At 41.3% G+C, this 12,462-nt stretch overlaps 1 protein-coding gene across 1 annotated transcript in view; it reads right to left on the reverse strand.

The window, feature by feature from the left end:
• Window positions 1-9,144, reverse strand: part of LOC148154086 (uncharacterized) — a 136,266-nt gene extending 127,122 nt beyond the window's left edge. Inside the window, exons 1-2 of the mRNA XM_088016038.1 lie at window positions 8,211-9,144; window positions 8,037-8,106 (exon numbers count right to left, since the gene is read on the reverse strand). Coding sequence (XP_087872164.1) covers window positions 8,037-8,106; window positions 8,211-8,450 — 310 coding nt within the window. The 5' untranslated portion in view covers window positions 8,451-9,144. The remainder of the gene's footprint in view (window positions 1-8,036; window positions 8,107-8,210) is intronic.
• Window positions 9,145-12,462: the final 3,318 nt, after the last annotated feature.

Here is a 12,462-nt window from a genome sequence, read left to right on the forward strand (position 1 = left end):
TAAAAAAAAAAAGGAAAAAGTGTGCCACTCTGCCCGGCTTTATGCTTGTTTCCATCTTTTGTCAGCTGGCATGCTTTACCGTACCTCATAAAAACAGCTGTCAAGAGTAGAAGGAGGCCATCTGTGCTTTATGCAACATTCTTCTCCTGATAATCAGCCTTGAAATCAGGGCAAATGTAACATTTACCCTCCTTTATTTAGACTGATGTAAAATCTGAGCTCATTGCAACAAGTTTTTTTTTTTTTTCTGTAAAGATTTGCAAAACTATTCCACGTTCTGCCATGTTGGAGCCACAAGCTCATTGGGATTTTCTTCAACTTCGCATTGATTTATCGCATAAAAGCATTTAAAAAAAAGAAAGAAAAAAAAACAGTAGGCAAACTTTTGCTAGACTCTAAATGTGAAGTGCAGTTAGCTCCAGATTTGTAAGTAGATAAAGTCAGAAGCTTTTGAGCAGGAAGCAACACGCTCATAATTGGCTTTTCAGCGCTGGACGCAGGTGAAGCCTCCCACGCTCCTTTGCCATCATCTCCGGCCTCAGTTAGTCACAAAGCGAGCCAAACCTGACTCACCTAACCAGAAGCAGCTGGCCTCGGCAGCTACCTGGAAGTCTGCTCTACTTTACCTAGCACTTGGTAATTACACAACTATTAGCGCACCTCCTGGCTCCAAACCACACAGAGGGCTTAATTCGGAAGCTGTCAGTGATTAATTACAGGTTGCCTACTAAGGTGAAGATATCAGAGGTGGGGGGGGCTAAACTGTAACTATATAACCCCACGTGGATTACATTGTTTCGTGTAGCGGAAAGGAGAACTGTAAACAGGTTTGTCTACAAGAAGCTTAAAAAAGAAAAAAAAAAGAAAAGTCCTCCACCCTGAAGGCCTGTGATCCCAGCGCGTCCGTTTGTGTGTGCAGCTTTACTGTTGCATGTCAAATTTGGTTTAGAGTTGACAAGCTAGCCTAAACGCTGCTGCGTCTGCTTACAATTATATTTTGTATGGTGAGGTCACAACATCCAGCTGATCTAAGCCCTCGCTACCCCCGTCTGTTGCACTTGACAGCCAGCCTGTGTGTGTGTGTGTGTGTGTGTGTGTGTGTGTGTGTGTGTGTGTGTGTGTGTGTGTGTGTGCGTGTGTTTGTGTGTGTAGTAAGGGGAAAAAAAATTCCTGCAAGCTGCACGTTGCAGTATTCTCAAGAGGATTTTGACCGATGTTTAGCTGCCAAGACCTTTGAAGCGTTAACTTCTACAAATGCTTCAAGGAAGATTGGAGGGAAAGGTTGATGATGCCTTGAGAAAGGGGGTTGAGATTTAAGCATATGAGGACCTACATTTGCTGACTCCACGTTTTATGATGGTCCCATTAAACATCAAGTTCTGCACTGAAAGCAGAACCCGGAAAAAGGACAGCGTGAATAAAATATGAAAAAGAAAACAGCCTGCTAATGCCAAGAAATACTTTCAGAACCATACCACCACCTTCCACAATTATGTAGAAAGCTTTAAAATAAATTAGTTGTTTTTTTTATTGCAGTAAGCATATCTCCATCCAAAAAGCTTAAAAAGTTACGAGAGCAATAATTATAAACATGAACTAAGAACTAAGATATGTAGGCAGGACAGTGACCACCACAATGACTGAGGAGTGCGACAGGAAATTCAAAAAACAATTCTCACCATTTGAGAACCGCAGCACAAATCGGCATTGTTGAGGTCGGTAAGTTTCCATAATTACTTATTTCAAAGTTTTTCCACACAATTTCACAGCAGTGGTAAAAAAAAAAAAAAAAAAAAAAAAAAAGTTGTGGCAGGCATTGTTTATTTTTCAGGTCTGAAAAGTTTTCAGAAACGCCACAAAGTCCTACATCATCTTAGATTCAGTCAGTCACTGGTCGGTAACCAACTTAAAAATCCAGTATTTTTCTAGTTAGCGAATGCACCACACCTTGGCATTGTCTCTATAATCGCAAAGCCCATTGGTATGGAAGTTATTGCTGAGGGGAGAGTCAAAGAAAGCTATTTTCAGTATCATTGGGGTGTTTAAAAAAAGGCAAAGAAAGTACTGAAATGCAAAAACTTACTTGAAAGGAAACACTATTTTCTATGTGTTGTTTCTATTAAAAAAGAAACATTATTTCAACTGAGCCCATTTGATCAACCCAAACTACCGGGATTTCATTTCGGGTAAATACACCCAAAACAAATCTCTCTGTCTTATGCTAGCAGGAGAAAAGACTCGTGATCTTTTACCAAAAACACAAGAAAAATCCTACAAACGTTAAATCTAATGCCACCCCCGTATTTTGTGAAGAAGGAAGTTGCACCCATGTCTTCCTCTGAGGTTTTTTGTGTCGTTTCCTCCATTGGTCCTTCGTATAGCGCCACCACAGGCAGGGAGGTGAACAGGCTTTTCAAAGGGTTTGGTTCGTTTTACACAATTCGGTGGGAAACTGAACCACATCAGCTGAAAATGTAGAAAATGTTGCGATTTTGTTCCCCAATCAAGCTGAGTCTACCGGAAAACACCCTTACATGTGATGGAGGTATTTATGTTGACATGTTTCAATTTTAACTTTCCAACATTGACTGCAAGTTGTTTAGATGTAAGGCAGTGTTTTCTTTAAAAAAAAAAAATCACTGTAAATCAAAGAAATAAAATCATTAGTCTGTAGACTTTTCAAAAACAAGACCCTCAAATTTCTTTAAAAGCCAGATATTAGTCAAATCAATCCATCTGTTAACATTTTATAACATTAAACCAATTTGAAAGGTCGGGGAGCTTTACAAGAATCCAGTTTGCCAAAAAGACTTAATTATTTAATCCATTTGACCTTAAAACCATCACTACGTGGGAACTGATGTAGATTTGATGTAGACTTGACTTTAAGTAAGACCTCATGAGCTGTATTCTCTCAGGATGAAAATAATTCCTCTTTGTGCTGCATTTGGGAGCTGTAATTTTTCCATGTAGCTATAAAACATGAAAGAAAGGCCGGACCCAAAAAAAAAACGAAAAAAAAGTGTAGTAGCCTGTGCAGGTAGCGGTAAAAGCACTCACGATGAGAACAGCACGCAGCATTCGCATCTGCAAACTGAAATGTAAAAATGCTTTTAGTCACTTTGAAGCTGAAAACTGAACAGTTCCTGTCACGGCTACAGATGAAAGACATCGGCGAGATAAAAGCCCACTTTTTAGATTTGTACATAGAATCATGTCAACATATAGGAAAATACGCTAAAGTTCAAGATTGATTTTCTGAGGGGGGAAAAAAAACTGTTGAAATTTCCTCTTATTCAGAAGCACAAAATACCCCCAAGCTATGGCCCATTGCCCTGCCTATACAAGCTCTCCATCTTCAATGACAGTAATAAAGTGAGGACTGTGAAAAGCACATTATTGTCCTCACACTGAGAAAAAGAGCCAGATCTGAGCCATAGGCTGCCTCTTAGACAGAGGAGAAGATGGATACTGAGTGAACCTATTCAGAAGTCATAGAGTGTAAAGATATTTGCTTGAAAAAAAAAAAAAAAAAAAAAAAAAATATATATATATATATATATATATATATATATATATATATATATAATGATAAAGCTCTCAGTTTGCAAAGAGTATGTTTCAAGGAACAAAACAATCACAGCAGCAGGGTTTAAAAGCTAACCAAAAAATATGCATAAACAAAAACCTGAATAAAGGTATGTTTCCAAAATGTTACCTGGAATCTTTAATCTCCCATTAACTCTTATGTAACAGTTGCATTCTGGGACATTATTCAAAATTGCCAAAACTTAATGAAAAGTTGTCTCTGTGATAGATGTTTAGCAAAGTTTGAAGAGAAAAGAAAATGATCCCCCTGCAAAGGTTAAAAAACAAATATTGATTTTCAGGACTAAAACTATGACTGATGATTCCATCACAGCGGTTATCTTGCATAGCTTATGCAAAGTCACCCCAGATTCCACACATCTGCATTCAGTCACATTTTTGGCAAAAGGAGAGCTGGACGGGATCTCTGACTGGGGATCAAAAGCCATAACTTCTGATCATATCTTAAACCTATTACAGTACAGATGAATTCAAAGTATACACCATGAAAGAGTTCAAAACTGGTTATTCAGTCGGCTTCCACAAATTTCCATCCGGGAGATTTAGGCAAACTTGTGCAACAGATGCCCACCGGGGCTGTTTCCTACTGAAAGTTTCTGTACGACAGCTCCAAGGAAAGTACCTGGTGAAGGCTGCGGGACGATGCGCGGCATGTCATCAGCTGTTGACTTGCCTCTGGTTTATCCCTGTCACACTTCATTTGAATCTGATTGGCTTGTATGGCTTAATTTCTGCCCTGCACAGTGAAGCGCGCAGAGGAAAATAAAGAACAGATGCATGATGAAGTGCAGAGGGTTGCGTGACTGTGATGGGTCTCATTAATGTTAATCCTTACAGTAATTTTGGTTCGTTAATTCAGGCATGCCCACTCAGCAGATGACTCATTCGCAGTCGATAAAAAACACGGGGTGAAGAAGGGGAACTCATTCATTCAGGATTATCGCCTTGTCCAGTTATGTTTTTCTAACTTAGCCGAGACTGAATGCAACAAATATGTCTGATGGGGCGAATGTTTGCGCTTATTCCAAAAATAGAGGACAGACAGTGTGCGAGTCCAACTTCTTCTAATTGGAGGGCAAAGTCTTGTAGCGCTGATGGCAGCTGCTGAGCTGCAGAAACAAAATCCAATCAACTCTGTAGCTCATTACCAACCCATAAGTATTGCTCTTAAAACCTTTCGATGTTAAGCCTGGTATGACTTTGGTTTGGGACTGAGCCACGGTAACATGCATGTGTTGACATAAACCCTTCTGTCATGGCTCTGAACGTTTAAGTGTGTCAAAAAGTTCAATTTTGATCTCATCTGGGCGCAGCGACTTTCATCCACATGTCTGTTTGGCTTTCTTCCTACCACTTTTCCATAACGGCCAGATTTATAGTGTGCACGGCTAACAGATTTTCCCACCTGAGTTGTGGAGCTCTACAGCTCCTCCAAAGTTTCCACGATGTCCTTTGTTTACCTAACAAGCCTTAAAGATCTTCAAAGTATGTACTGAGATTAAATTATACAAATTCTGAAATGTGTTTGTTGAGATGGAGAAAAAGGGATTGACTAGAAAGGCATAAGACACTTTTTTCAGATTTGTATTTGTAGAAGAAGAATAAAAGAGGGAGGACCATCTATTCCTTTATTTTTTTTTCCGACTTTATATTTGTCCACTGCTTTGTGTTGGGCTGTGTAGTTTTGCACTCTGACAAAATGTCAAAGAGACTAAGGGGTGTGAATGCTTTCAGGGTAACAACCCTGAGTCTATGACGCACAGACTGATGGCCCATGATCAAAATTTTAAAAAGTTGTGAAACTTTGAAAACTACCTGAAGCATGAAGTCTAGTAAACAGCCACTAAGTAGTTCAGCAGACTGCCAGGAAAGAGCATAAAGTTCCTGGAAAGCACATCAGCACGGCGCTGTGGAGTGGACACAGCTTTACAGAGGCTTGGTGGACACTTTTTTTTTTTTTTCTGACCACCTTGACCTTTTTCATCCGAATCTAATGAAACCAAGTATCTTTTAAAGGCGAATGTTTTATTCTGCCTCCAAAAACTGTGCAAGTCTATGCTTTTTCTTCAGACGTAACATGCTTAATATCCCCTCCGCGGGACCATAAAGGCTATTTCTATTCTGTTTTGCTCCCATGTAAGCGCCAAAGACATTCAAAATGCTGGCTGCATGCAGCAGTGCTTTCCACTTTTTATTTTACCATTAGTTGGGTTCAAACAAGGTGAATTTAATTGCTTTCACATCACATCTAATTCTCTGGTTCATTACTGAAATTACATCAATTAGCAAAGCGTTGTTTCTGGGCTGATCGGTCATGAAAATAGTCCTCAAAAGTCCTCATTGAAGTGCCAAACGCTTTAGCTATCAAAGGAAGAACTACAGTGATTTGATTTAGCTGAAACTCCACAGTGTTTAAGACTACATTTAGCGCTGTTAGATATTTCACTCCTTTAGAAGAAGGAGCCACACAAACATGCAACATCTAACAAAGCGAGGAGCACTGCTGAACCCTCACAAGACTTTCGCTGTATCCCCCCCTTGAAATTGCTAGAAAGCTGACCAGCACTGCAGGAATAAATGTTTCCATCTACTGGCGGATAACGTGAATTTCAGGTTGTGTTTGTTGCCTATTGTGTCAAGTGGACAAAAGCATGCGGCATCACAAGTCAAACAGCCACTCAGAGCCACATCTCAGCGCCGAGCACTTCGCCTTTGTGCCCTGCTGCTCAGCTGTTACACAATCACGCCTCCCCAAGCCGCCCCGTGTTGACAGATTCCTACTCATTCCTCCACATTTAACCGCTCCACCCTCCCGTAGATAAACAGGGGCGGCCCAAGCCTGCACGGGGCCCGCGGCTGGCATTTGAGGGGCCCCAACTTCAAATAGGCCCACCAGCCACTACAACACCCCAGACTTTTCCTTTTGGTGCTTTCAAAGCTGGGTCAGTTTTGGTATTTGCTGTAACACAAAGTGAGCCGACATGATGCAGCATGTTTGACCATTACAGCAGTCACTTCACATTAATTACTAAAGGAACAACAGTCAGGACAAAGTGCTCGGTTAATTACCATCAAGGTATGACTCTTAATGTAGCTTTAAAACTACGCAGGTTTCGCGATGTTGCATCTCAATAAAAGAAAACATAATTAAAAACTTCATTTTACCATTTCATTTGAAAAAAAAAAATGTACTCATCATATAGTTTACTGTCTCGCTGCTATTGTGACAGTAACAGTCGGAAAGATGGCTTTCTTTCCTAAAGAAACACATTACAAATGGGAACCTTTTTCAAAAGCACTATTTGTTTTATTTGTGTGGCTATAATTGCTGTGACACACAGTCACAGTCATACAGTTAACTAAAATCATCTAATAAATGCTTCTTATCGTCGCTGTTATCACAAAAGTACCACAAAATATTGCGATAAAATCATAAGTCCATATCGCCCAACCCTAACGCATGCAACACTTGGTCAGGATTCCTGCATGAATTACTGCATCAATGCGGCATGACAAGGAGGCGCACCCGATTCAGACGAATGGCTTGTCGATGAGGCAATTCAGCCATTTGATTCAAGGGTGTTGGAGAAGATACAGATGCATAATAAAAGCTGCAGACTAGCAGCTCTCCAGGACTGGACTTGAGCACTCCTGCCGTATATCCCTCTGTGAGGTTGAGGTCAGGTGTGTTTGCTGGTCACTCCAAGAGTCTTCGTTTGGAGACGTCATGTCCAAATGAAGTTCAAAATGTACTTTCTCCTGCACGGAACACTTTGTACCACTGAGACACAGTCCATTCCATTATTCTCAAGAACAGATATGACACATCCACGTCTCTGGCTGAAGAGAGGCTTAACACTCAGAATGAGACGGCAGCAGATAAGTCTGTGCAGTTGCTCTTGGAGCCCTGACTCCAGCTGCATTTCCTGTGTTTTAAACTCTCAAACGGGCTTTGCTTATTAATTATTTTACGGCTGTTGCTTGTGGATTTGTTTCTTCTGCCACACTTTTTCCTTCCACTCAACTTTCATATAGGATTAAGCAATCTCAACAGCCAGGCGTGTCAGGTACAGTGTCACTAGTAGACGACTGTCAAGTCTGTTTTCTTCACGATTGTGTGTTGGCTATAACATTTCTGCATATAGAATCTTTGTTTTTTTTTAATTGGTTCTTACTATTTGAAAAACTGACCAAAGGGTTTTCATTAGCTGTATGTCATAACTATCAAGATGAACAGAAATAAACACATGGAAGAGATTAGTCTGTGAGCATAACTTGCAAGTATCACCATTGAAACTGAGTGACTGGAGTGAACTTTTCAACAATCTGTTAAGTTGCACCTGTATGTGCGCAACCAAGTTCTCTTGGGGCCCTAATCAGTAAAGTTAGCGTGTATCTGGGACTAGGAAAAGTGCATTTGCCCTTACCTGGGGGGCAGTTACAGTCAGCTGAGGCTTGTCTTGCCGTCCTGATCTTGGCGAAATTCTCGTAAGAGCGCTGAAAATTGCAAATGAATGTCACTTTAATTCATCTGCACGGAAAAGTGAGACTGGATCATAAGAAGGCAGCTAAAAAAAAAAAAAGTGGAAGTCATGGTTTACCTGAGAAAGCAACTCATCCACTCTCTGCTGCACCAGAGAATTGAAATCCTCCATGGAGTATCCGCGGACCTGGATGAAGGTGCGCTCCGACGTCCCGCTCTCCAAACCCACAACTCGGCTCCTGATGTCCGCCGCGCTGATGCTCAGATGGACGCAGAACGCGATGGACGCCACTGAACATAAAGACGAGATGATGTTCAGCGCTGTCGTGCGATAGTGTCGCTTCGCTTCTTTCTCCATTTCTCCACTCTCTTCAAATGTCTTTTCCACACACTAAACGCTCCTCTTGTTTTCTCGATCCCCCGCATTCAACTGTGCGCCGCCGGGAGTAAACCGCATCTGGTGCGGAGTCACGAAAGGGATGGCACGCTGCTGCTGCTGCTGCTGCTCCTGCTGTGCTGCTGTGTGCGTGCGTCTGAGAGAGAGAGAGACTGCAACGATGCGTTCGCGTACTTTATGGTGACAGCCACGGATAGATGAGTAGAGCTCCTGCAAACTTGTTGCACAGTAGCCTGCTGCAGAAGGAAGCCGCTGTTACGCACGGAAACGTACAAGGAGACACGAGCTGAGGGGTGGCGAGTGGGGTGTGTGGGGGGGAGGCAGTGCCCATGTTGTGGCGACAGCTCCCACTCTCATTAAGGCAACAACCCGCCTCCAATCTGCCATGACTGATTAGCATAATTTATTGAATACCCCCCTCCCCCCGTTTTTTTTTTTTGTGTTTTTTTTTGGTGCTCCAATCTGGGATGGGGCGGTCACGGTTGCCATTACTTGATGGGAAGCGCAGTTATGCTGCTTGTTTTCCCTGTGAGATCCACCACTTGTGGAGCGGTTTAGAGCGCTGCGTAAGAATGCTTTTAAGGGATTAAAAAGCTGCTTCCTGCAAAATATGATTCACAATAAGGGCTCTAAAAATAACTGCTTGTTTTTGGGGGGTGGGGGGGATAGAAGCTGCAATATCTTTGTAAAAGCGCAAAATAATATCAAATGGGGGGAATACGTGGGATGGAAACTATGGTATAAAAGAACTGTTTTTGATTTAACACAGAAAACTGTAAATTAACCGCACTGTGTGTCTGGTTTTTGGTTCGTTTATGTGCTGATTTTGTCAACTGGTATTAAGTTAAAGTTTCAAGATTTCATCGTATTATATCCCACAAATAAATGAACACATTACCCACATCTGCTTTACGAACAACGCCAATTATCATCACGATAAAAGCGATAAAATCAGTATCTACTCTAAACTCTTGCAGTTTTCCCATCCACTGACTTTATCTTGCATATTATTCTGAACACCATGTTTGACAGTCATGGACCTACTGCTCTTTGGCGCCACCACTCGGCCAATATGAGTTGTAGCTCACTTGTGAAATGAGCGAGTGAATCTAGCTCACATAATGAAGGCTGCATGCCTCATATGACTTGCATACCCTGGGGGGGATGGGGGGAGGAATAAGCAACTCTTCACTCTTGTACTTTTTCACATTTTGTCACATTACAACCACAAATGTGTCATTGTATTTTATCAAAATTAATTGTATCTGAAAATTCTCAGTTATGCACATTAGGGGGGAAAAAAACACTTTCAGGGAGTTCAAACGAATACGTCTAAATATGAGGCACATACGGCTGTTTTTTACTCCCCTGAGGCAATACTTCTCCGTGTAATTACAGCTGCAAGTCTTTTGCTACAAGCTTTCCACATCTATAAAGAACATTTTTGCCCTTTTTCACTTTGCCAAATTGCTTACGCTCATTTATATTGAACGGAGAAAGGTGGTGAACATCAATTTTCAAGATTTACCAGAGATTATGAATTGAATTTTGGGTTTTGACTTTGACTAGGACATGTAACAGGGTGAATGCATTGGTAAAAAAGTGAACCTCTCACCCCCTGCCACCAAACAAACGACGAACTGCTTTTGCCGATTAGAACTGAAAGATAAATGCCCAAAATGCACATTTAACTATTTAATTCTGCTTATTGGAGCTCAACAGGCTCTCAGAAACCATGCTGTGAGAAAGTCACTTTCATTTAATTCGTGTCAATCTTAAAGGAGGAATGAAACTTTTTGAGAAAGGGGATTCAGGTCCATCTTCATACTGCCTGAATTTGCCCACTTTCGTCTGTCACTCACTCCTTACTCGCTTTTAAGTAACAACTCAGCATAAAACTCTGGCTCCTTATACAGCTCTGTCTGTTGACGGAGCCATTAGAGTTATAGGCTCGGATCACGCTAAGGAAGGAGAGAGAAGCAATAAGACAATCTGACACAGACTCCAATGCATGGCTGTGTTTGGATCCAGCCGGGACAGAGTGTCAGAACAGCAGCTGAGAAAAGAAAAGGGGTTTAAAAACAGGGAAGTACCAATCAAATCGGCAACAGCAGGAAGTGTTAAGTAGGAGAGAATGTGTCTAAATTGCAACCAGTCCAGTCTTCTTTAAATAGAAGAGAACGTGCAAAGCCAGAGAAGTACAAAGAACCTATTGGGTCAAGAACAGCAATTCAAAAGCATCCAATGAACATGTCCATGTTCGTTAAAATATGTGACTCGATCATAATGAATAATGAAAGCTACAACCAGAAATTTAAACCCTCTAAATTTCTCAAGAGCACAGAAAATCTTTCGGCTTTCTGCTTGGAACAATCCAAGGTCTTCATTCTGTGAAAGTAAGAGGATATTCTGGTTCCAACCAAATGATTTGGAGATGACACCATGTGCATTATCTGAGGAGAAAAGAAAAAGAGGTATGTTGTGTTTGTCAAAAAAAATAAAAATAAAATAAACAAAAAAACAAAAATGGATATTATGCAATAACATCTAAAAATGTTTTAGCATAGCACTGCACTCTGTCCATTTACACAACTGTCTTGATGTCCTTGGTGCTGAAAGACTTCTATTTTCTTTATTTTATTAAATCCTTGTGTTTTACACTGAAAAGTCTTCATTGCTCTGTGTCCATGGAGACCACTTCATTTCTTGCAGTTAGTTGGCGGTCGTGTAATTAACCACTCTGTTCAGATTTATCTTGGTGGAGGTCCTCAGATAGTCAATACATGTTGCGTACTATTCAAAGAAGACTGCTCATAATTTATTTATTTTTTCATAGTCTCCTTTTTTTTTGCTTATCCGCATCTTCCTTGGCTCCATTTCTCTAGGTTTGGGTACATAACATCAATCACATGTTTTGCTTTTGTAGGTGATTGAAAAGTGTAAGAAGTAGAAATCAAATTTTCAACTAAGAAGGTTTGATACTAGAAGAGAACAGTAAATGCACAGATGTGGCACCAGTTCGTGTATAAAACCCCACCTTACTCAGACACAAAACCCCGCCCGGTGGCGAGTCAGGAGTTGGAATAGCGACAGCAGTTAGCATTGGTAGATAACTCTCCTCCGTTTGCAAATGTGTGGATCATTTGTATTTAAGTGGAACGGCACTCCTCTGCTCCGACTACTGGGGACGGTATACACGACGGACAACTGTGTCAGACTGACTGCAGTCCTTTCAGGAAGCAGGAGAGGCTCACGGCAGCCCTTGTTGATTGCTAAAGACACAGCAGGGCTATAAAGCCATTAAAGTCACTAGATTTCTCACTAGTTGTTTTTTGGGGTATTTCCTGCGTCGGAGTAGCCAATGTGGGGTCTATCCTTATATTATGTCTATTGGGCCAACTGTATATCTGTACAGTTGGCCCTGTCTCCTCTTCTTCTTTTAGGTTTTGTTGGAAAACCAACTTAAGGTGTATTTACTGCCACCTACCGGAACTGGAGTGTGGACATCAACGACTAGTGAAATCTACCAATACGCCACCATTTCTCACACTTTGCCATTGGCAGGGTTAGTTCCACTTTAATTGTAAAGGTTTTTCTTGTATTCTAAGGTTTTTCTCTTCAAGGTCTTGCTGCCCTCACTGACTGCTGAATGGCTTGTGGGAGTTTACCCTATACACATGTATGTGGATCTGGATCAAGTTTGTGGTGTCAGTGGACAAGAATAGTCTATTTCAGAAAAGTAATAGTCAGGGTTAAGAGGATGTCTGGTGTGGAACCTCAGTGTCCACACCAGACATCCTGGTGTGGATGTTTGCAGATGATGTTTTGTGTCACGAAAGCATCACCTTTGTCATTTAGAGGAGTGTTTTGCAGCTATGTGAGACTGAGCATCAGTTCCTCCAAGTCTGGTGGCCTGTTTTCTCTGTCTTAGTTACTTTTTTATGAGAAATGGATTGGGGGACCTTGTCTGAAG

This window comes from Poecilia mexicana, unplaced genomic scaffold (assembly GCF_051168715.1).
Source record: "Poecilia mexicana isolate PSO_F unplaced genomic scaffold, ASM5116871v1 scaffold_18, whole genome shotgun sequence".
NCBI lineage: Eukaryota > Metazoa > Chordata > Actinopteri > Cyprinodontiformes > Poeciliidae > Poecilia > Poecilia mexicana.